The 25,985-nt window shown below is 41.2% G+C and overlaps 2 protein-coding genes across 6 annotated transcripts; both read right to left on the bottom strand.

Annotated features, from left to right (window-relative positions):
* Window positions 1-10,609: 10,609 nt before the first annotated feature.
* Window positions 10,610-13,175, bottom strand: LOC147857667 (uncharacterized). 4 transcript variants are annotated; one of them, XM_087327943.1, is made up of 4 exons: window positions 12,715-13,175; window positions 11,429-11,692; window positions 11,024-11,060; window positions 10,610-10,869 (listed from the first exon to the last, which is right to left on the bottom strand). In XM_087327943.1, exons 1-4 carry the CDS (start codon window positions 12,951-12,953, stop codon window positions 10,822-10,824), a joined length of 588 nt encoding a protein of 195 aa, XP_087184069.1. In that variant the 5' UTR covers window positions 12,954-13,175; the 3' UTR covers window positions 10,610-10,821. The 4 variants fall into 4 exon arrangements, with proteins under 4 accessions (XP_087184069.1, XP_087184072.1, XP_087184071.1 ...); XM_087327946.1 differs by having other exon boundaries at window positions 10,610-10,881; window positions 12,715-13,172; XM_087327945.1 differs by lacking the exon at window positions 12,715-13,175 and adding an exon at window positions 11,848-12,621 and having other exon boundaries at window positions 10,610-10,881.
* A 6,122-nt stretch (window positions 13,176-19,297) lies between these two features.
* On the bottom strand, window positions 19,298-25,577 carry LOC147857666 (nuclear transcription factor Y subunit A-7-like). Of its 2 annotated transcripts, none has more exons than XM_087327320.1 (6): window positions 25,202-25,577; window positions 23,777-23,874; window positions 23,619-23,690; window positions 23,342-23,509; window positions 19,908-20,105; window positions 19,298-19,773 (listed from the first exon to the last, which is right to left on the bottom strand). In XM_087327320.1, exons 1-6 carry the CDS (start codon window positions 25,389-25,391, stop codon window positions 19,750-19,752), a joined length of 750 nt encoding a protein of 249 aa, XP_087183446.1. In that variant the 5' UTR covers window positions 25,392-25,577; the 3' UTR covers window positions 19,298-19,749. The 2 variants fall into 2 exon arrangements, with proteins under 2 accessions (XP_087183446.1, XP_087183447.1); XM_087327321.1 differs by having other exon boundaries at window positions 23,625-23,690.
* Between the last annotated feature and the right edge of the window lie 408 nt (window positions 25,578-25,985).

Genomic DNA, 25,985 nt, shown 5'->3' with positions numbered 1-25,985 from the left:
TATTAGTACTAAGAGGACGGGACTGCGTAAGATTCCCGAGAGAGGAAGTGAGAAGAGGAGGGAGAGAGAGATAGCGAGAATGAGAGAGAGAAAGAGATGATGACAGCAGCTATATATTATGTGAAAAGATAAGTACAAGCGGCTAAGAGGCTTAAGACTGGCGTTGAACCAATTTGGTTCAAAACAATGCCTTGTGCCTCCTTTTATAGTGTTTTTAGGAATAATCCTGAAGCTTCTAGAATGTTCCAGAGAGATCTGGAATATACATCAATTTTCTATGATAAAGTATAAATGAAAATAATATCCTACAAAATACAATTCATAATCTAATGGTAAGAGCTCGACCCATGTAGCATAAAGTCATGGGTTCGAGTCTTGCCATGACAACAGCTATGCCAGCGGATTTGTCCTAAGAAACGGCTCAATGCCTTTGCCGGTGCTTCCAAGATTGCTTTCACTTTGTCCGGATCTACGGCAATGCCTTCCTTGCTCATAATATGCCCCTGTAGCATTCCGCTGGACACTCCAAATACACACTTCGCCAGATTCAGGCTTAGCTGGTACGCCGTACACTAGTCTAGACATAGTCTGAGGTGCTGCAAATGATCTTCTTCTCGGCTATAGACGGCGAAGTCATCAAGGAATACCTGCATAAAATCCGGTATGTATTTGCCAAAGATCTCCATGATGATCCGTTGGAATGTTTCCGGTGCCGTTTTCAGTCCGAACATCATCACCACAGCCACAAACACTCCCCATTTGGTGACGAAAGCCGTTTTCTCCTGATCATCAGGGTGCATCCGGATCTGATTATACTCGCTGAATCCGTCTAAGAAACTGTAGACTTCATGGCCGGCGACGGCATCCAAAACTCCATCCGTAAACGGAAGTGGAAATGCATCCGTTACCGTTGCCGCATTGAGCTTCCAGTAGTCGACACAAACTCTAATTTTTCCGTTCCTCTTCGGTACGACTACTATCGGGCTGAACCAAGTAGCTTTCTTTACGGGACGGATGAAGCCAACCCTCAGCAATTTGTCGATTTCCTCCTTGACTTTGGCGGCGTAGTTTGGGTTCATCCGGTACCGACGTTGTGCTACCGGCTTGGCGTCTTTGCCCAGATGTATCTGGTGCTGATACAACTGAGGATCTAGCCCTCTCATATCCTCGTACGACCAGGCAAATATGTCGCAAAACTCATTGAGCAGTGTGATTATCGTCGTTTTGTTCTCTGCATTCATTTCTTTGGCGACGTGCACCGGTTTTGCCTCATCCGTCGTTCCTAGATTTACCTCTTCTAATTGAGACACCTTTACGCGCTGTGATATGGCCATTTCTCTTTCCAACGCCTCCTATGCTTGCCGTAACTCCCAGATTGCTTCTTTATCCGGTTCCGTTTCGGTTCCATCCGGTTGCAGTAAGTAGGGTGATTCCGCTTCGGCAACGTCAATTTCGAATAGGGGTACAATCTTCGGGTTCTCCTGCAGGTACTGATCTTCTTCATCATTTGCTAATCATTCCAGCATATTGACGCACTCCGCATATAACGGTGTCAGATCCTTGCCGGTGCCTTTCCTTGGTTGTGTTGGTACCCATACCTTTGCTTTTCCCTGCTAGAACGTAATCATATTCCTCCTCCAGTTCTGCTTGATGTGTGCCGTCTTTAACCAAGGGCGCCCCAAAAATAATGGGTACACTCCTTGAGCCTGCAACTGGAGAACTATGGCTGATATTCGAAATGTATGGCCCCCGATGGTTACTTCTAAGTCCCGTATTAATCCTGTCGGTCGCACCGCGCTTGTGTCCGCCATTCGGAGCCAGAACGGACATGGCTCCCACTCTTGGATTCCAAGAGCATCGCACGTCCGAAGGCTTATTACATTAACGTCGGAGCCTCCGTCTATTATCGTGCCGGGGAGTTCTTTCCCTTTCACAATGGTTGTAATCGTCGGACTGTTGGTATCCACCACCGCCGGTCCCTCCTCCGGATTTGAGAAGAATGCCGGAGCCGGTGGTGTTCTGCCTGTCGTCATGCCGGACTTGAGTCCTTCTATGAATCTTGGTACTAGCTACAAGAGTCGTCCTAACGGCAGCGTGATCTGGCATTCCTGCAATACCTGCCATGTCGCGTTTTCGGACTGACTGCCGCCGATGAGCTCTTCGGTGTTCTCCTTTTGCTGTGCAAGTTCTGCTACGTTTCGCTCATTTTCCTTTTTCACCCATTCTGTTGCCTGTTTCCGGATGGCCTCTTGTGTCTCCCATTCCATCGTCCTGCCCTTCGACCTTGTGGTGACCTGCTGTAGGTCTGCGACTTCGGCGACTACCATGTTTACTGTCGGTCGCTTATCATAGCTCTTTGTCGGACATTGATTACTGTAATGTCCTTCTTGCCGGCAATAATAGCAATATGCTTTCCGGGTATTGCTGGATTCAACATTGTTTCCTATACACAGTGGAGGGCCTGTGGTAACTACGGGGCTCTAGTCCGGTTGGCTGCTTGAGGTGCCTTTTTCCAGTTCACGTGGGTGGCTCCCTTTTTTGAAATGTTGTTTTTTATTAAAGTTCTTTTTGTTGCGGTACCCTTGACGGGGTTGGTTGTCATATCTCCCGTAATCTTCCCGTCGTTGGTGATACCTGGGGGAGTGATCCCGGTTGTGATGCTCGTACCGTCCATTCTAATCTCGGTACTTGTCATATCTCTTGTATCGATCATAGTTGTCTCGCCGATCATCGTACCGGACATCCTGTGCCGGTCGATATCGCTCCTCCTGTCGCCAGCGTTCGTCTTCTTCATCTCGGTTGCTGCGTGGCTCGATTTGTCGGACTGGTGGTGCTTGCTGATTCAATAAGTTATATTCGCACCGATCCATCGTGTGGCCCGTGGAGTGGCAAAGTAAGCAGTGCGTCCACATGGTGCACTCCAGTGACAAGTGCCCAGAATTCAAGCAGGTCGTGCATTGGATTGCTTGCCGGAAGCGGAGATCCTCCTCGGTTGGTTACGCTCGTTGGAGCGCTCCCATTGTTAGCCAAGAGCTTTCCATTTCTCTAACCCAGTCGATGACCTGGTCGACGGTGCTTGTGCGAAAGTCGATGACCGTGTATACCGTTCGGAGAGGTTCCCGAAGGGCGGCTAAAAATATAGCCCATGTTTCTTCCTCTGGAGGTGCGCGGGTAAGCTAACTGTGCATCCGTTGAAACCGGATGACAAACTGCGGGATGCTCTCCCCGGGGTCCTGCCGGATGGTATAAAATAAGCCCACCATTTCTCGTTGGTCCACCTCCTTCTGGAAGAAGTGAAAGAATTTGTCTTTCAGGTCCGCAAAGGTGGTGATGGTGCTGCGATCCTGCGTCTGGTGCCATCTGGCGGCCGGTCCTTCCAATGTCACGCCGAATTCGGCTATCTTAGATCGTTCCTCTTCTGCCGCGGTTAACCGTTGTGACACATGGTTCGCCTCCCATGTTTGTTGGAACGCATGAACATGAGCCTCCGCGTCCGGATCATCCCTATACTTGGAGTACTGGGACGACATGTCGTCGTCCAGTGTCGGTACGCGGGCTGGCGGTGTTGGTGGTCTTTCCTGCTGTTCCGTTGGCATTGGAGGTCTTTGTCGGTCTTCCTTTGGTGTTGTCAGCTCGACTTCCGTTGTTGGAGGTTTTTGCCGGTCTTTCTCCGTCTCCGAAGGTTGCTCCACGTCTAGTGCTGGAGGTTCCCGGTCCGCCAACTCTGGTTCCGGTGTCGGTAATGTATCTGACTCCTCATCCTCCGGTCCTCCTGGGGTGTCGTTACTGCTGCAATAGTTCGTGTGCGCGCTGTAACCCCCTTCCGAATCCGATTCCAGCGCTGAAAACGCTTCGGATTCGCCGTCTCTTCCGGTCAAGGCCTGGAGAAGGGTTTCCGCTCCCCGGAGGCTGCTTAAGCTGCTTCCTTCGTCCGGGTAGGCGTTTTGTTGCAGATGAACTAACTCCTCCACCACTTTCCGGATCACTTTGGAAAATGATCGATCCATTCGGATTTCTTCCGCTGTTTGCTGGAAAGCCTCTCGTCGCCTTCTCCGTTCAGCAAGTCTTCGTGCTCTCTCCGTAACCGGGTCGTCTGTTGGCCTAGTCATCCATTCCTGCCGTTGTTCACTGCGATTGTGCAGGAATCGTGGTCGCCAAAAACTGTGTTAATCCTAGGGCCGGACAACAGCCTAACACAGGGTGTCCACTTAAGACACTTCACCAAAGGGTGGTACGGCAGAATGACTTACGGTACAATGCTTAATTAGACCTTAATTGGTTACTTAGCAATCCGTAATTAACACGCGTAAGATAGAACAATGAATATAGAACGGTAATCAACACTGGAAGATTAAGACAATAAGCTCTATTAATTATCCGCTCCTGATTACATTATAACCGGCCTTTTATATAGGTCTCCGGTGCGAATTACAAAACGGTGTCAACCGGCACCTTTACGAGATCGGTCCGGATCCGGATCGGCATACCAATTCCGGTCCGTCCGTCCACATCTTCTCATATATTAATATCTATATTAATATTACTAATTACAATAGTTCCTGAATAAACTATTCATTTTCACACTCTGATTTGGACCTCTTTAAGCCTTCTTGCCAGCCGATAACAGTGTTCAGGTTTCCACGTTAAATCTCTGTACACCATTGTTGTCCTGTTTTCTTGCATATCTGTGATTCGTATTTCAGCATAGTTCGCTTATTGTGATTTGAATGAATGATTTCTCAACACTTAGTAGGAAGTAGGAGAAGGGTGCTTTATATATGTATAGTCACCCTCTCTCTTCATTAACTAACTACAACAACCACTCTCTCTTGGGGAATGGGAAGACTCATAGTCATGGGGAATATGTAACTGATTAGTTATGTGTCATAGAATATGATTTTATGACACATAGTTAATGTGTAGAGAGTAGTGGTGTGACTCCTGACCTTTGAGTGATCATGGATTCTCAAAAGGTGTGTTCACATGTTGTACTATGTTGAGCTTGATTCTCAACACGCCCCCTCAAGCTCAACTTGGGTTGGTTCCTTTCGATTGATGTCCGCTTCGGCTGGTATCCGGTTCGGATGATCTCCGATGTCCGTTTCGGCTTGTACCCAGTTCGGACGGTATCCGTTCTCGCTTGTACTCCCCCTCAAGCTTGGCAAGTCAGGGATCGTCAATCCAAGGTCTGACACGAATTGCCGAAGCTTGTCAGCTCCTAGGGCCTTGGTGAAGATGTCGGTTGTCTGAAGATTCGTGTTGATGTGTAGAAGATCAACATCTCCGGCCTGAACACGCTCTCGAATGAAGTGGTAGTGCACTTAGATATGCTTTGTGCATGCGTGGAACACTGGGTTCCGAGCCAGATATATATTGCTCATGTTGTTGCAATAAATGGGAGTCAGATCTTTGATGGGAATGCCCAGATCCTTCAAAATCCTCTTGAGCCATACAGCTTCACATGCAGCTATGGTTGCGCCCCTGTATTCGGCCTCCGTACTCGAAAGTGCGATAGTAGGCTGCTTTTTACTACTCTAAGATATTGCTCCGCTACCAAGCGAGGAGACAAATCCGGAGGTCAATCGTTGATCCGCTCTATAGCCGGCCCAATCAGGATCAGTGTACCCTTCGAGTCGAATTGGTTTGGCCGATGCATAGAGGATGTTGTAATCCATTGTGCTGCTCACATATCGTAATACTTGCTTAGCGCAATCGAAATGGATATCTTGCGGAGTTTGCATGCATTGGCTAAGGAGGACGACTAGATAGGTTAGGTCGGGTCGCGTGATCGTGACATAGATGAGGCTCCCGATCAATTGTCGATATTGAGTTGGCTCGCACTCGTCTGTGCCGGAGTCAGCATCTAGTTTGAGGTTTCGATCGAGAGGGGTTGACAGAGATTTGCACTCTGTCATCCCGAACTTGTATAACAAGTTGAGAATGTAGTGTCGTTGAGAAATCATAATGCTGGTCGGAATCCGAATTACTTCAATGCCTAGGAACTAATGAAGTTCCTTCATGTCCGTCATCTCGAATTTGTTGGAGAGGAGGGATTTCATCTTGTTGATATCGACTAAACTTTCTCCTCCAATGACCAGATCATCCACGTTTAGGATGATGATAATCGAGGAGAAAGTTTCGTACGTAGATGGAGTTGTCAGATTTCGACATTCGAAAGCCGATTTGATGAAGATATTGCGTAATCTTCGAATGCCAAGCACGTGGTGCTTGCTTGAGGCTGTAGAGAGGCTTCTTGAGTTGACATATGGGTTTCGGATGAATGTTGGATTCGAAGCCGGGTGGTTGTACCATGTACACCTCCTCTTCTAATTCGCCTTGAAGAAAGGCGTTCTTGACGTCCATTTGGTGGAGGTGCCACCCTTTCGCCGTTGCGAGTGCGATCACAGTCCGCACAGTCCTCATCTTTGTCATCAGGGCAAATGTCTCTTCGTAGTCGACTCCATATGTTTGTGCGTATCCTTTCGCTACGAGTCGAGCTTTGTCGCAGTTTACAGAGCCGTCGGCATTATACTTCACCTTGTAGATCCATCTGCAACCGATCGTCTTCTTGTGTGGTGAGTGGGGAACGAGATCCCATGTTTCATTCTTGCAAAGTGCCCGCATCTCCTCGTTCATTGCTTTGACCCATTGCGGGTCCTTCACGGCTTCGGAAAAGGTTTTCGACTCCCGTACTGTCGCTACCTTCATCATAAAGGCGTAATGGTACGCCATATAATCGTTGTAGCCGAATCGGCTTACAGGATTCTTTTCATGAGTGGATCGGCAGAGCTTCTCGTTTACGGATACTAAGGCTTTCTTCACTCCATTTGACTGGATGTGAAGGCCGTCGAACTCACTATCGAGGGAGTGAGTTGATTCATTGTCGTGAAAGTGGTCATCTTCATACTCCGGCATTTTCGCCTTCCCTTTGTCCAGCTTCGGACTCAGCCGAGATGTGCTTTGATCGCTCGGAGGCTCTTGTGGTCCACTAAGCCTTGTCATAATCGGCCTTTCTTCGAACTTGTCGGCTTCAATCTCTATTTCGTCGGATTCCGGTTCGAGCGGAATCGGAGTTGAAGTTGTCTCTGGTGCGTACCAGGATGCAGACTCGTCAAAAATGACGTCTTAACTTACTCGAGATTTTCGAGTTGAGGTGTTATAGCACTTGTACCCTTTTTGCTCCAGTGAGTATCCTACGAGGATACATTTCTCTGACTTTGGGTCTAGCTTTTGTTGCTTCTCGTCGAGGATGTGCACGTACGCAATGGAGACGAATATCCGAACATGTGATAGGTTCGGCTTCTTTCTGAAAAACTTCTCATCCGGAGTAGGTTTGTGCACACCCGATGTTGTACACTGATTCATGAGGTATACGTCCATGTTAGCCGCTTTTGCCCAGTACGACTTCGGCACATGCTTTTCGTTTATCATGGCCCATGCTACTTCAAGGATGTGCTCATTCTTTCGTTCGGCCACTCCATTTTGTTGTGGCATATGTCGACACAAAAACTGTCGCTGAATTCCTTCTTTCCATAGATATGTCATAAACTCATCCGAGAAATATTCCTTGCCTGCATCTGATCGAAGGCATCGTACATGTCGGACCGTGGCTTTCTCTACTTCATTCTTAAATTTTTGGAAGTGTCCGAACACTTCGCTCTTTTGCCACATGGGGTAGATCCAGGTGTGCCTGGAGAAGTCATCGATGAAGGCCACGTAGTATCGGCATCCGCCGAATGTAGCCATCTGAGTTGGACCCCATACATCGGAATGAATTACGTCTAGTATGCCTTTGCTCACGTTCCGCTCCTTCGGAAATGGGTGCCGATGTTGCTTGCCGAATTGGCAAGCGGCACACACGCCTTCAATCTCTTTCTCCTTGAATGTCGGGAGCCCGATGACGACTCCTTTCAATTGCATTGCCTTGAGCTTTTGGAGGTTGATATGGCCAATCCGCTTGTGCCATAACTCTATGTCGGAATCGACTTTCGTGCCCTTTGCGAACATGGCCGATTTCATCTCGTGCGATTCGAGAATGAACATTCGGCCCTCTCTTCACCTGCGAGCGATGAGTTGGCCTTCTTTTTTGATGAAGCAACCGCCTTGATTAAATTGTACTTACATCCCTTGCTCAACAATTTGGCCGGCGGAGACCGCATTCTTTGTAATGGTTGGTACATGCAAGAAAATTTTAATAAAAGTTTGGTTACCTTCTTTGCCAAATGGGACATTGCCGATGTGTCAAATCGGATGCGTAGTGTCGTCTCCAGTTTCGACATAGTTGGGTCGGTCCGGCTCTCGAAGTTCTCGGAACCATCCTTGATGAGACGTCATATGATTCGAAGCACTAGAGTCGACGAACCATACTTCTTCCGGACCGGAGGCACGTAGAGTTGAAGTAGAGGCCGACATAGAATTTTCTCTATATCTCATTACGAACATTCCACCACGATCGTCATAGTCGGAATTGGTAGCGTAACTGATTAGTTGTTGACTACTAGAAGCTGACCGTGCATCTTCTTTCGGCACTCTTCTTCGTGGTGGCCGATTTTGCCGCAATATCCGCATTCGATCGAGTTTTGTCAGCTCGGACCGGTATGGAAGCTCCCCCTTCTTCTGAAGGTTCCTCCATGGCTTCCATCTTAATGCCGAAATTGCAAGTTGTTTTCGTAAGTCGGGCCTCATCCGCCTCGTCCTTGGCCGAATCAGCCTCTACTTGCACGGTCGCATCCTCTTCCTCCATCTGAATGCGTGTAGAGCATGTGGCGACCAACAACATGGATTGAAGATTGAAGAAAGAGGGAGGATTCTCCCATGCTAGTACGGCGGTCCGCATCGCGCCGAACCGTGGCGCAAGGCAGCCGAGGCATATTTGCACCATTTCGTCATCCTCCACGTTGACGCTTATCGAGCCGAGCGAGTCACAATGCTCCTTGAGCTTCAAGGTGTAGCTCGTGATGGACATATCCCATTGTTGGATGTTGTTTAACTCTTGGCGGAGTTGAAGCTTTCTCGCGATTGTGTTGGTGGCGAAAATCTTTCATAGATTCTCCCACACTTCCTTTGGCGTTTCGGCTTCTCAAATGTAGCCGAGCATGTGGTCATGAACACATGTCGCCAAGCAATACCTCACTCGGCTTGCCGCATGCTCCCAAGTTGCATAGTCAACGTCTTTCGGGCTGGGTTGGTTTTCTTGTGCTCCCTTGATGTAACCCCAATAGCCTTGGCCGACAAGGTATTGGTGCATCTTGTACTCCCAAGATGTGAAGTTGTTTCGGTCCAACTTCTCGCTAGGGAGAGCGCTCCCCATTTGCGTATTCATTGTCGATTAAGCTTCCTTTCTTCTTTTCCTTCTCTCTCGAACACGAGCTATGTAGTGGTACTACGATAGCGATGAGCCGGTTCTTCTTGAACGTTGGCGTAGAGCAAACACACGATCATGATGAGGCGAGTGGGTTAGATTTAGCTACCAAATCGCTCTGATACCATGTAAAGAATCAATGGTGATTCTTGTGCAGCGGAATATATGTGCGTTATGTGCGTATATGTGTGAGAGAAAAAGAGAGGAGATAAAAGAGAAGTCAAGATAGATAAATGAGAGGAAAATAGAATACTCAAGAAGGTGTGTATTTCACAAGTAGAATAAGATTTACAAAATGCAGCATAACAAGGATTCACAATCGACTTAGTATGAAATAGGAGAAGGGTGTTTTATATATAGTCACCCTCTCTCTTCATTAACTAACTACACCAACCACTCTCTCTTGGGGAATGTGAAGACTCATAGTCATGGGGAATATGTAACTCATTAGTTATGTGTCATAGAATATGATTCTATGACACATAGTTAATGTGTAGAGAGTAGTGGTGTGACTCTTGACTTTTGAGTAATCATGGATTCTCAAAAGGTGTGTTCACATGTTGTACTATGTTGAGCTTGATTCTCAAAGAAGGATCTAATGGATTGCATGGATAGTCCCAACAAAATGTTGAGTACAAGTGCAACAGTTTATGAGTTTGAGCAAGATTTGGCCATCTATATGCGCTTGACCGAAGTATACCAGATTCTACCAAGGTTCTCTTGTTCTTACGGATTGGGTTGAAGTAAAGAGTGTGTTCACTCTTTAACAAGCGTTGTCAATGGTGCAATGAGCCAACTTCGTATGCTATAGCTCCAATCTCCCTTCAAATTTATACCACATGTATACTTATTCTGTTACTGTCTTGTCAATGCATTGAATTAAACGGACTCTCGCACACTAACTCCATCTCTCTTTTATTGGTCTTTCTAAAGGGGGTTGAAGTTTCCAAGTTAAAAAAATGTCGCCATTTGTGAACTCATGATACGTGAACAGAAGATAAGCCCATAGAGATGTTGGTTACATGAATTAATGGGTGAAGTAAAGGGAACTATGGATGTCTGCATATTTTGAAATTAAATAAAATAAAACTTTCTTACTCACATATCATAATTGACATGGTGGTAAGCAACAAGAGTACTAGCAAAAGGTCTTGATTTCATACATCTATAGGTTCAAATGACATGCCCCATCCATACCAACGTAGTCCTATGCTCATAGAGACATGAATATGGATGCAAACACTCATATTAGTTCATTTGGGTCACTCAATTCAAGGTGTGTGAACCCTAATAATAGCTAAATTTGGATCTTTGAATTCAACTTTACACAAGGTGTTATGGTGTTATTGAAGATGATGATCTAAATATCATAATCCATTTTCTATTTGCAAATATGAAACGTTTTCTCAATGCAGGGGAATATTATACTCAAATTGTTGTAGACTACTGGCTGGAATCAACTATGAGGAGCTGTATGAATCACCATCACTGCTCCAGCCCAGATCAACCTGCAATGTCCTCTAGATTAAGTGAGAAATGCTTCAGAGCTTCAACAAATGCCTGCATGTCACTTGTAAGAACGCAAGAACTTGAAGAAACTGAAGTTTCCATATTTTATGCAGACTATTATAAAGTGATAGAAAACAAACTTCAAAGAAATACCTCATCAAAACCAATGTCCAAACTACATGCTGAAGTCAATGGTTTCAATCAGTTCCATCAGTAAAGCAAGGGCAACACCATGTCATACCATATTTTTCAAGATCAGATTTCAACAGCTAATGCAGTTATTCATGTAAACAACAAATATAGCAGTCCTTGGATTAGCACATAGAACGTGCTTCAATTGCAATTTTAGATATCATTAAATAAATAACCAATCTCGTAAACGAACTCATTTAGCACCTCTTTCACTTTCAGTACTCCTATCAACCTCCTTCATTTCAAGATTATATCTCATCAAACAGTTCATTCTAACATTTCTGGAAACAAATTGAATACACAGGTTCATTATCAGAACTCATGAATGCAAAAATTCTTGTAACAATAAAATAAAATTTACAAACCTCTTCATTTTCAGAACTACCATTACGACCTTCTTCAAATGTTAACGATGACGACGATGATGGAGTAGATGAAGTTGCTGCAGGATGTAAATTTCTCAAAGACTGCATAACCAACTGTTTCTTCAATTGCTGATTTTCGATGTTGAGAACCATAGTGTGGCTACGAAGCTCCCTATTCCGAAGAAGAAGAGAGTATTGCTCAGCTTGGAGCTTTACATTCATGTGGATCATAGAAGAGAGATGTTCTTCTCTTCTCTGTTTCGACCTGCAAAAGAAAAGATGTCCCTATAAGTTATTGCGTTAAACTCATACATGTATCAAAAGTATAAATTTCTTCTGTTCATTTTGTATTAATAATGCTGTGTCTCATGCTTTCACTTCAGTTGTAGAGGCTTTATTAGTGCAGATTACGGGCTTGACCTCCATGAACAACCATGATGTCTGCAAAGAACTGATCCAGGGCTCTTCTGAGTAAGTTTCAAGGTTTTATGTACCCGCATATGCACAGATTATTTAGCCTTTTTGCAGGCTTCAACTTTACTAGCATTCCTACAAAGTCTTCTTTCTATAGAACGTTGCAATGCTTAATACGTACACATTCAAACACATTATGTTGATTCTATGCAGGCCTCATTTCATAAGCACCAAGATGACTGTTGCGAATGGATTCACAGCTTTTTTGGAGGATGTCTCGGTGCTTTATGTACACACCTTTACTGATTACGTAGTGTGAATATGTTTCACCTTCTTCGAAGACATTGATCTTCTCTGCAAAAACCATGGTTGATTATGAAGATGACGCCTTGCAACATAACGCCTTGAAATTTCCTCACTAGTTCAATTCTCTGCAGATAGCATGGAGAGACATGGGTGAAGACCCTGGAGTGATCTTGGTTGCTTACAACGCTGAAGCCATGGAGAAAGAAAGCTCTTGTGTGATAGTGCGTGTGATGATCAAATCTAAAAGCAGGAAAACATTATGCGTTCCCAAGAACCATAGGAAAATGAATCTCCATAAAAAGTTAAATAAATCCGCACATATGAGCATAGATAAATCCTTGCAAGTTATCATGGATGATTTGTCTGCAGAAAGCACGGCGTTTTTATTTTTTTACGATGGACAGTGGAGGTCTCTTTCACTCTATATCTCTCGAATTCCAAGGAGAAACGTTCAAACGTTTCCAATCAGAGATAATAACCAGAGTTTCCACGAAACAATTCGGATTTGTGTTTATATATTCAGCATTTCTAAGCAGTATAACGCTACATTTCCTAGTCGATGCGTACCTCCGGGCCGAAAACCAATCTGTGAGGAATTCTAGATCCAAGGATGAGAGAGAAGGACGAGCTTGGAGGAAGCCATGGATGTGAGCAGAGGTAGGGCGAGGGTAGACAAGGAATAGATCTTCAAGCTCACGCCATTGTTGCTCACTGAGCTCGAATATGATCTTCTTCTCAGGAGATGGAGATGGAGATGGAGATGGAGATGGAGATGCCAAGCTGGGCTTGCCATTGCTTAGATTCATGTGAACACATGCCAATTCAGTCGTTCTTGCAATTGATAATATATATGTATATAGATTATAGCTTATAGCGGTGATAGATGCATAAATTGCATAGAAGCCATATCTGTGTGGAAAACCAGACAGACAGGAGATGAAGACGAAGATGGTGAAGAGAGAGAGAGAGAGAGAGGAAGGCGATGGATGATGGATGATGGATGATGGATGACCTGTGTCTTTCTGACTGTCTGTGTGTGTGTGTGTGTGTGTGTGTGTGGAAGTCGCTTTGATGGGGAAGTCTGTTTTTTTTTAAGTCATGGAATTCCTGGGGAACACCTGTTCACACAACCCTAAGTTCACACAACCCTAAGTGCATACATATGTACATTATACATACCTACTCTATGTATACATAAATACATACATATATAACTTCCTTTTCCTTTCCTTTTCCTTTTGTTTTGTGTGTGTGTGTGTGTGTGTGTGTGTGTGTGTGTGTGTGTGGGTGTGCACGCGCGTGGGTGGGTGCGTGTATCGGGTGTGGCGAGTTGTGATTGCGCAAACTCCTCTTGATTTTTTTAAGTCATTTGATACCTACCTACCAATGTGATCCGTAATGACAACACAAGAGCCTTTCCTTCTTATCGAACGTCTCACAACTTGTTCTCTGCTCGCCTTTTGGTATTCTTGAAATTGATCACCTCTAATTTGTCCCACGCTAGACTACCTGGTCATGTAGATAAAACAAGTTTTCGCTTATGAATACCCTTCGAAAATCCGCAAACCGATAATAATGATAAAAGGCCTTTGTTAGAAACAAGAACCATCATCACTAAAACAAAGCTCGGTTAGCTACACGTGTCGTTGTGAACCCCTTTCACGTTGTTCATTATGAATAGTAGTTACAACATCAAGTTCTTTGTTATGGATAATCGTTACAACATCATAAACTAACTCCCAGTCTGTTTCGTGAGGTCTAAGAAACGCATCACACGCTATATCAAGCAATGCCACATACATAACCTCATTGTAAATATGTGGAAATTCTTGTATGTGAAAGAGCTTCACATAAATTGGAAGTATGTATATTATGGGGTGACAAACAATGCATGACAATTGACACACACAAACACACACACACACACACACACACACACACACACACACACACACATAGGACTTATGGCATTCATGCACAACATAAACCCTACCATATCGTACTAATGCCTCTCACTTTCTCCGCTTTTATTTACATGAGTACATGTCTTACCTTTGGCGCAGGGGCGCATATGATAAGATAAAATGTGGCCTTTATCATTTACGTTGCCATAAATGTTAAGAGAGTGAAAAACTAGATCTTGAAACAATCATTTCCTTCATGATGAGCTTAGTAGACTAGTAGCCTGCTATATCCAATATGGAAATAAGCTCCAACCTTTCACCTCTCTCGACGAGGGCTCCAACATGCCTCGTCATCATTTGCAACATATATAAGTACACGTGCTGGGATTCTCCATGTAAGCGGCACATTAATCTACACGAACCTTGAAAACTTGTATGGTATATAGCCCATAAGATGTGACAACAAAAGTATTCATTTGCATCTATCTGTTATGCAACCACTTTAAAGCATCATCGTTTATGCATCTTGACCAAAATTGTTTATCATCTCTCTTTCCTCGCTTCGATGCACGTCAGAAACATATAATAAGTTTCTATGTTATTGTTTTTTTACAAGGAATTTGGATCCTCATGACATAGTGGTCACTGTAACACACTCAAAAGTGCAATATTCTTCCATGACATGAAATATTTTATCGTTTACCATGGTAGCATTCCCAAGAATAATGTTGAGTATCGACACATGTAACGGAGTATTGACACTTGATACGATGTCAACTTTGTTCCTTTGTTTCGTAGAGAGTTTGCATACTTAACTATGGGCTATTTATTAGGAATTATATTGGCACCCATATAATTTGGCAAGGAAAAAATTAAAGGGGTAATAATGTAACTAACATAGATATTGGTGCAGTTATTAATATCCTAATTCAAGTTATTAGTTTGATGTTATTGGATTAATTATCATTCTAATTATAGTGATTAGAGGTGTAATCAAAATAATTAATAATATGATTAGCATAGCTACCAATGTACTAAAAAGTAATTAGCATTGTGATCAAATGACAATGTTGGGTACAACAATAGTCATAGATGCTAGTTTAATGTAATTAACAGTGCTCATATTGTGAATTAACATTGCGATTACTGCATCCCTTGTATTTGGGCATCGTACACTTGGTATTTTTCATAATATCAAAACTACACCTAGCCAAACACTAGAAATACTACCTGAGAAACCTCTCTTTACTTTCCCTCGCAATATCAACTCAATTCCAACCTTAGTCATGCTCACCTTTATCTCTTCCTTATTATTAAGTTCTAGGATTAGGAAACACATAGTTATTCTTCATTGGTCACTTGATGGTGATGATAAAAGCCATGTGAATTATATTTCTCATTTTGCCTCGTCTCATAATGCAATGTAGAGGTTCTTTGTTGTTGCATGTTTAAATTGTCCTATACCTTTCAAGCCTTTCATAAGGCTTGAAAGGTATAGTTTTTTTCCCACAATCGTATTCTTGCTTTTCCACATCCCCATTCACACTCATTAAGGATACATACACAAAATACATGCACATAATTGGAACACACTTAAGGATTTGGTGAAAACATGCAAAAACAAAAAACAGAAACATGATTTGGTGAAAACATGCAACATATGAGTGAGCACAGAGGTGCTTGCTTTCAAATTCTCATGGCACATTAAATATCTAGGCTTACAAAATATATGATAATGCACAATGAGATATGATGATGCGACAAACAAACTCTTGGCCCTTGATTGGTTCATAGATGGACAAATTCACAACGTTGTTGACAACATCCTTGAAAACAAATGCAACAATTCATGCATGCATACATGTGTATATTAGATTTCTAACTAAATGGAGGACTTGGGTTAAAAATAGCTAACATTGTCACTATAAACACATATGGACAAATTGCAAACTTGGTCATCATGTTTGAAAAACAAACCATTAGGCATGTGTATATTTAGCATCAAGTCAATATTAGTGTTTATATAAGCTTGTTTCGAGCAACAACATACCTATCCCCAATATCTAGTGTTTATACAATAATGTAACAAAATGGTTAACATTTAGTCAATAATTTAATACTTCAGTTGATTGGGAAAAACTTAGAGAGCTCTCAATTAAGTGCATGGATTAAAGCAAGTGCTATTCACTAATTTACTTCATCAATCCTAATAATGCTTGTTAAAGAACTTATCAACTCTACAACTTTAATCTCCACGTGACTGACCTATCACACATTGTGCAACTATGTAGTGGAGTTAGAATCCGGTTGTTCATGCACCCAATATTTTCTATAGAGCATATCCCATTGTCAATAAAGTAGTAAAAAATCAATATGCGCAAATCTCTTTTGGGATATGTTGGCCTACTACATGTATATTGGACAATATCTCTCCTTTGTCATTTTGCATCAAAATGTTAGCCTTACAGTTTCTCTAACATCACTCCCACATGACCCAAATTGATCCTATATAACCTACCATCTAGATATCTTTATGAGACAAATCCAAAGCACCAAGGGATGGCTCAATTTGGAATTGTGGTGTGAGACTCGAGAGAACTTTGCCTCCATACATCAACTCAAAAGTTCCCCAATAGATGCCTACTTGCTATAGGTTGACAAGAAGTCATTTCTATTATTCAAAATTCTTCAAAGGTTCAAGATTAGGTTGGAATTGTTGAATAGTTTAGACTTTTGAGAATTATGGTAGATCTACATGTGATTGCACACAATCATTTGTGAATATTGTGTCCTATGTTTACATCTCAAACTTAAACATATCACAATTCTAGAGGGCTCTAAAAAGTGCATATTTTTTAAAGATCGCAGACCAAGTATTACCAATTTGTATGAGACCACGATGTTTTCAAATATTTGAAGATCTAGAGGTAGACAAATATCAACATTAACATGTAACACCATTTCATATTGTGATGATGGAAAATTGTAACAAGTACTTCAACACATTTTTGAAACTTCCTCACATAAACTGGACTTGGTCATCAAAATAGTGCCAATTAAAGATGGGGAAGACAAGCGCATTCACCCTCCCAAAAAGGACTCTTTACTAATGTATGCCACAATCATAAGGACCAAGCAACATGGAACATTTATGGTGGAAACCATTGTGTTTCATCAATAAGGGGGAATGCCACTAAGATGTTAAACACTTCCTACTCATGCCTAAATTGTATAGTTTCAAACTAGGGTGTAGTGTTTTGTAGCTTGTAGAATCCTATGTATACCTTACGAATCTATTTCACGTTGATGTGGTATAGCAAGCTCACTTACCTAATGACATTGGAAAATTTGGTCACTTTGAGTACAACATGGTATGCTTAACCTAAAGACATGTGATCACTAACCATCTTTTCGCATTCATTTTGCAATCATCCATCTTGCAATTATAAACTGGAAGGCTAAAACTTTTCTTCCTAATGTTGTAGTTATGTGAACTATGAACCATATATTTTATCAACCTACTTATAAAACCAATGCTTTGAGCTATTTCATGTCCACATGCAATAGGTTTCATTAAGTTAGCATGGATAATAATACAATTTTGAGACTTCAAATGTACAATAATGTGTGGGATTGAAAGTTGGTGAACCAAAACACGTGATGAGAAGCAAACAATGTTAATTCGCAAGTCATATAATAAGATGGAGGAGAAATTAATGTGGGGGAAGTAGCTTTCACAATCAAACAATTGCTTCCAATCATTCGTATCACTTTTCAAATGACCTAACAAGATAAAAATAGCAGTAACAACATAAATTATATATGATGATGTGGCATGTTTTCTTATATAAAGAGAATTTGATATAAACAAGAATAAAATATAGGGCTGTATTTGTCCTATCAAACCCCTGTGCCTCCACTACCGAACTCATTGTCACAATCAATTTGAACATCCCGTATATTTCTTTGTATCTTGATGATGAAGAACCACACTTCTTCATATTATGCCCTTACCTTTCTCTTATTTCCTCTAATTTTATGTTTTCTTTCTTCAATTATCAAGAGACATATGTACCTCCTTTTACTTTACCTTTTCACCTCCTCAATTTCCGTGCACAATGTGTTAATTTTGAGGCAACAAACTTAGACCCAATTAAAATTAGTATTGCTAGACCAAAAAGCTCTAAAAAAGACATCAAATATTGGTTTATGTTAAGAAACTACTTTAAAATGTAGATTCCATTCATCAAAAACTAGATTGATGTGTGTTACAATGGGCAACAAGGGTAGGAGTGGATACTAGAGAAAGGAAGTGGGCCATCATCAAATTTACTAAAGTGGCTGGGCCAATCAGTATTACAAGGATCCAAATTTTTGATAGATAGCTTTTTAACATTCATAGGAGAACAAACCAGGGTATAAAGCATACATGCATCACATGCCATTTGATAGTTGGAGTCCTTACTCTTGACATGGGAAATCATCTTGGCACTATATTTTCAATCCTCAAATTTCTCTGACATTGTATATCTTGATTAAATATTCTTTGAAAGATCTTGTTCTATCCTCAAAATCTTATTCAAATAATTATATGATGTGAAAGCTTCTTCAAATAGTGATATGATGTACACACTGTTCGTTACAAGCAATCTGAAGTTTTTCGTCCTTGCTTTTGACATTGCACAAACTGTCACATGAAACCATACTATTGAATGGAATATATTTTTTGACACCAACTTCAATACCAATATCCCCACATTAGTATGTATCTAAACTTCCCATCCTTGAGAGCTACTTCATTGCTTTTCCCCTCGAATTGCAAGCACTATAATTGTTTTGATGCTTCACATACCAGATAGGTGATTTGCTCAAATAATGAAAGTTAACATTCAGCACCAATTCTCACTAAAGAGACAAGCAATCTACAATCCCAATGCATGATTCCGTTTGCAGTCTCTAACAAACTTTGGGATGTTTTAACAGAGATTCTTATAAGTTTGATTGGTTCTTCAGGTCTTTCTATTGGAAAACTTATTTCTTTCACAATCCAAGCACAAAATCTTTTCTTTTGAGGGTGAATGGTCCAAACTTTTTCTGGATGAAAAGGTAACATAATAGTAAAAAGAAAAATGTGGGAAAGTTCATTATGACCCCACAAACAATTGCCATTATTCAATCAATCAAATTAAAGAAACATATGGATTTCTTTCCTCATTTACAAAACTAAAACAGAACTTTCAGAAATTCTCAAACTAAGCATAAGATTAAACAAAACAAACTACTGATATTCATGTCAACACATATTTCACCATATCTTGTGATTTCCAATCTCTCACAAATGACAACTAGAGAGATTTCTTATGTAACTTTATAAATTAAAATGCTAGTTCTACGTAGTGCAAAAGCCAAGAATGAATTGCCTTGATGTATGAACATGTTGCCAGGCGAAAAAAATATATGCAAATCACCCAACTTGTCCATACGATTGCGGGTTCTTTGTCAGCTCCAATTAACTTTTAGGAAGGTGCCTTTCATTATTAACTGAAACATGACAATTAAAAGCCATCCAAAAAAACAATGTGTGGCTCCCTCACAGAACGCAAGCTGAAAAGAACCCGTAAACTCCATAGCAACAACTCTCTACCTTGCGCTTGATGGGGTCAACACAGCTGTGCTTCCATTTTGATTGAAACTGACTTCATCGATGATTCCCAACTTCGAACTGTAAATAAACAAAGTATCGCATGATTGAACCATTTTTTCATCTTTTCATTGAACTACATTTTGTTAATTGGGTGAATATCTTCAGGTATTAGAAACAGACTACACTGAGCAACCATTATTAATGGCACTAACCATTTGTAAAGCACATGTATTGAATCCCTGATCTGCTCTTTTCGAGTCAGGAGTAGCACCACCTTGTGAGGATTGGTCTTCAGACCTACTACTATCTGAGTTGGCATTTAAAGTGTCGTCCTTTTTATTCAGAAAACGACCTCCACAACCTCGGGCCCGCCTGATAGCGTGCAGATGACGTGATTCATGTAAATATGGCTGCAATTTTAAGAGAATTAGGTAAACAGATAAAAGAGGATGTGCCTCAAATAAACTGATAGTAAAGAGTAACTACAAGGCTATGAGCAGCCTGTGAGGCCTCATGAGTGGATTGTGGGAAGCTGGCTCAAATTCGCATGAAAAGGAAAAATTTACAGCTGGAGCTACACAATGAGTAGGATAAGATCCTCTATAAACGCCCAACTTGGAGTAGTCAGTTGACTCGATCTCTATATTCAGGCAAGTAAGATGTCCATCCACAGATGGACAATATCTGAGATACAAATCTCCAGCTGAGACTTACCCATGAAGATGATGCACATCATATGTTTGGTGGGGGCAGAAAGACATGGTTCTGAGTGATGGAGAGACAACTCTGCTTACTATACCATAGATGAGTAGCAGTAACCTCATGGGACTGCACCTCACAAGAAGTCTATATACCAAAACTGCTTCATGTGAAGTGAGTGAAGTATCCTGGTAAGGGGGGGGGGGGTCACCTAGCATCCATGACACAAGACTGGAACCCAAGCTAAATAGCACTGTTGCACTTAGACTGATGGGTTTCAGTATTTCAGTCCCAATCAGAAATCACACTCCATGCTGATACGGTCATCCCACACCACAGCCATAGAAGATTCCAAGAGAAGTGCCAGCAATTTACCTAAAGGCACTGTTTGTGGAAGAGAATAGCTGCACCCTATCAAAGGAAAACATAATTACCTGGAGGGTCTTGAAGGATTCTAATATTACCCTGCGGAAAGTTTGCCGAAGTAAAAGGCAGAATGGACATAATCAGCTAGAACAAGACATGGGCTTGGAAGCTTGATGAGAGGCTTCCTTCGGGCTTGTACCAAAGCTTTATTTGATGCCATATCTGAAATGATGAACTTACAATCTCCGAACTAAAGAAACCTTGAGCTTTGAGTTTCTTTAGTTCCACATCATTAATAGGTTGAACAATAGATTTGGTGCATGCTTTCCCAGTATATAAGCCAAGCCAGACAACTTTTGGGAGAGCATATCCAGGGACAGCAAACTAGGATGGAGTCTTTGACTACTTGTCGCAACATATCATAGTTTAAATTGATCAAATTGACCAATCCATTAGACGAAGTGTTACCAAGACATAGCATAGGCATGACTTGGAAGGGAGATCCTTCACACACTCCTTGTGCCAAAACTTGACCCAACGCCATATCAGAAATGATCAACTTATTATCTCCAAACCAAAGAAACCTTAATCTGTGTCTTGATTCCATAACAGATAAAAGGTTGTTGGCTACATCTGGACATAGAGTCTCCACCTATTATCTGTTTGAAATAAAAATTTAGAACCATGCTTGTTTCAGCAATGGAGCTTGATAGGAGTCACCTGGAGTGATGTTCTGGTCTCCCAAGGAGAGTGAGATGAACAAATCCAGCATGTGGTATGTGAGTGGTAGTTCCAGTATCTATAATCCAGTCACCAGGTTGAGAGGCCATTGAGGTCAAGTTTGTAGAAGCAAAAAAGAGAAACCTCTGTTAAATGTCCAGTGTGGCTGAATTGTGATTCTCATTGCCCCTTCTTGTATGCCGCTTCTATTTCTTTGATCATTAGGACTTGAAATCCCCCGTTTTATGAATATAATGGCAATCCACATCTGTCTTTTTAGAATAAACATGAAATTAATTTTTGTTGCAGCCTGCCGGACAACTGCACCATAGGTTACACCAGGTTCTCTAGGCTTGAGAGTCAAAATGTTCTTCAAATCAATAAGAGGCAAAAGAGAATTTATTCCAAACTGGAGACGCTTGGATTGAGATTTTTTCACTAAGCTTCAGAAGATGCTGTCACCTTCTCACCTTCTCAGGAAATTTAAATAGGTCCATGTGTCGGGAGTCAGATTTACCATTATTTGGAAGTGGCTACCGTACTTCTCAGGACTTTAACAAGGGCCGTCTGTTGGGAGTAAAATTTACTGCTTCTGGAGAAAATAAACATGCTCTTCTGCCCAAACTTCTTTGAATATTGTATCAGTCAGGTTCACAAAAATGAACACAAATAACTTTCAATCTTTCTCCCAATTGAGGACATTTTCCTTAGGTTCACTGATTCTTCAGCATCAGTTGGTTTGGACCTTCGACTTCCATATTCTATAAATGAATCCATCCAGTTTGAAATTTCAAGAAAGATGGCAAAGTCAGTTGCCGAAGAGCTTCAAGCCATATATTGCATAGATAGAGATTCCTTCAAGAACATTCTACTCTCAAGAAACAAGATAGAGTCATCAATAATACACACCAGAAAAAGAGTCAAAAATTGTGCGAGATTAACACAATCTAGAGATAAATGAATTCATATTGGTTAACAGAAACCATAATGAAAGTGATTTGAGATCGAGAACCCAGGGTTTGATACAAGTTTGGGGAAAAACTCCCAACAAGCTTGCCAATTTCAATATTGTCCCTGTGCTTACACAGTTAATGGCAAGGTTTCCAAATCGATCCAGCCATCCAGACCCCAAAATCAGAAGGATTAAGGACTTCAGGAATAGCCATCTTGAAGCAGCCTCACAACTTGGCACTAACTATTACATCCTTTTAAAGAAAGGATGCAGTATGTTTGGGTCGCAGGCATAGGCATTACCATGTCAGTCCTCTTGCATAGAGGCTGAAGCTAGTTGCTGGATGACTGAAAGACAAATAAATAATGAGAAGGGAAGGGGCTTTAAATAGACTGCAACTTAAAGTAGTTGGCTGGTTCTAGGCCTTCAGAAGAGAGGTAGAAAGCAAACAATAATTGTAATTTAGTGATCGAAATTTTCAACTGGACAAGTTGGTTTTTGTAGCACCCTAACTGATGGCCAGTAAATTCCAAGTTTATTCACATGGATCACTTGTTGTTTGATACATCACCTTGGCCTTTCGACAAACAATAATTGTAATTTAGGCCTTCAGAAGAGAGGTAGAAAGCAAACAATAATTGTAATTTAGTGATCGAAATTTTCAACTGGACAAGTTGGTTTTTGTAGCACCCTAACTGATGGCCAGTAAATTCCAAGTTTATTCACATGGATCACTTGTTGTTTGATACATCACCTTGGCCTTTCGACAAAATTAATGGAACATATCATTTCATTTCTGTATTAATTCATCGCTATGTTTGAATATAAGAGGCAATGCATTACAGTACTTTGGAAATAAAGAATGTGATGTTCCCAATTAAAAAAGAACAATGTGTAATGTGTGCATACTTTACGTGATTTAGCAAGCTTGTTTTCAGATTCCGCCTTCGCTCGACATTGCCTACGCATCATTATACGCTTATACTGTTTGGCATTCACGTAAACTGGTTCCTCTTCAGTGATACCATAAGGCAGAGGCATACGGCTGTGATGAAGCCCAAGCATGTGAGGATGAAACTGAAAGAATATATAAATATATAAAGCAACCATAAAAATCAGTTCTGTTTCCTAAACAGATAATAGAATGCAATAAAGCATTTAAATGGACTACTAATTTCAAACCAACCATAGCCTGACCACCATATGTAGCAATGACTCCACCATAGTAGGGGTCAACATACTGATAACCAGCTGAAGCCTGAAAAACAACATACAAGAAAATCATTGCAATGTTGACTCAACCTCATATGCCTTCTTAATGAATAGATATTTAGCACTCTGTACCATGGATTGTTCAAATTGACCATGAGGTAGTGCATATTCAGAAACAGTTGAGTGGACTACTGGAGCTCCAGTTTGTGGTTGTGTTTCATCACTTGTACCTGTTCAGCCAAACGAAAATAAAATAAAGACGATGAGACATATAATATACTGATGTAACAATGAGAAAGGTACATAATAACAGAAAGAGTTGGATAAAATCACAAATAATATTATCATCTTAGTAACAGAAATATCTAGAGATTAATGTCACAATAGCTCAAACAAGAGGTTCCCTTATATTCAAGTTCTGAGCAAACACTGTTTCACAAAGCCATTCTGTTCTTTCTATAATTGGGACAATGTCTGTCTGGAGGGGTAATAATAAGTAGCATTTTTTAAGGAACTCACACAACTTCACATCAGGCATAATCATTCCTGTTTTATAGGCACACGAGCATAGGAAAAATCTACTGAGCAACACATGAACCATAAAGTCACCACATTGTGTGCAAGGAGAGGAAATTCATTTTGCAGTGACATTTAGAAGCTCCCATATGTCATGTTGTTGGCTCCTAATGATGATAATACATTATCATCTCCATGGCCCAAATATTCATCCTATAGGCCAGATCTTTGATGCCACTTTTCTGATCCCACCAGGTGCTTAATGTGTATATTAACAAGATTTATTTGAATGACCATCAAAATTCCACTTTGTATGCCCCTTTGTTAGTTTGGTAGATAATATCTATCCTCAACGGACATTAATAGAATCTATTTGAATGAACATCAAAAGCCGACGTGCTTGATGACATTTCAAATTCAAGTCAATTTGAAAACTATTTGAGTTGACCATAAAAGCTCTCTTTTCAAGGAAACATATATTATGTCTGAAATTAATAAAGGATTTCAATTATCATTTCCCTCTTCAAAATAAGAGGTTAAATGGTTTTCTATTGTAAAACAAAGAAAATGATCACAAGAATGGCTGTCCTATGCATACACATATACACCATATATACAGATATATATATAGGAGACTCAACCCATTGCTTTAGTGATTAATAATTGTCTTAATTAATTACCTATAGATGAGTGATCGGCCTTGTATTCATATAATTAGTTTGGAGTTTTCCCACTGATCCCAACCATAACTACACATTTGTTTTACATGTACTATATTACTGGTGGGAAACCTCAAAGCAAGGTGTCAAGCCACAAAGAAGATTTAGAACATGTTGATAACAAAGACTCAAAAAAAGTAGATAAGAATGGCCACAAATGTAAACGAGAAATATGACGAAATATATCACACACATGAATACACTCGTGCATATACACATACATTTTATACATACATACACGCGCACGCACACACACACAGACAAGAGACATATACTTACATACATACAGCGTATATAAATGCATAATAGGCATTGCACTCACCTTGTTGTAGGGCGGCGTGAGAAGGGACAATGGTGAATGGCCTTACAGATCCACCAGGGTTCGACCCTCCGCCGCACCACGGGACCCCTTGCACGGGAACAAGCTTGGCAGGAAGGGCCCTTTTCAAGGTTTCCTCTGTTTCTCCTCCTTCCTCATCTTGCTGCAGCATCCGTTTCTGCCCCTCTTCCATAGCTCACAAGAGCTCGTCTGCTTAATAACGGATCAGTAGAGAAGGAATGGTAGATCTGAGCCTCTGTAATGCTCCATGGCAAGAGGAAATGGTAGAAGGAATTCAGAAGAAGACGAAGAAGAAGATGATGAAGGAACCCTAGATTTAGGAAATGCAATGAAGTGGAGAGGAAGAAGAGAAAAGGAGAGAGGGCAGGAAGAAAAGGAAAAGATTTCATGAATTGATGTGATGTAATAATGAGAGAGTAAAAATTACACATCATTTTCACTTCGTACCATACATACATACATACATACATACATATGTATATGTATGTGTATGTATGATCATGGTCAATTTGCTACCAAATCATAATGAAGCCTTGCAAGGGAATCGCAGCCACGAAAGGTACAGGGCGCGTGCAATCTGCACCGTCACATCTTTATCTAAAAAAAGGGTGTGAGCGTCTGATAGACCGACTCTAACAACCTTTGTCACTGGTACCCCGACTCTCTGACTGCAATAGCCCGACCAACTTAGGGCAATAGCCCAGCCCGACTCAAGCTTCGCATCAAAAACTTCGACAAACTTCTAAGTCTAAAAAATAAATATGAC

The sequence above is a fragment of the Azolla caroliniana genome, unplaced genomic scaffold (assembly GCF_043228905.1).
Source record: "Azolla caroliniana isolate FFs.n. ecotype wild unplaced genomic scaffold, voAzoCaro1.0.p SCAF_11, whole genome shotgun sequence".
Taxonomy (NCBI): Eukaryota; Viridiplantae; Streptophyta; class Polypodiopsida; order Salviniales; family Salviniaceae; genus Azolla; species Azolla caroliniana.
The sequence above is the reverse complement of the archived record's forward strand: the minus strand, read 5'-3'. Positions and strand labels throughout refer to the sequence as shown.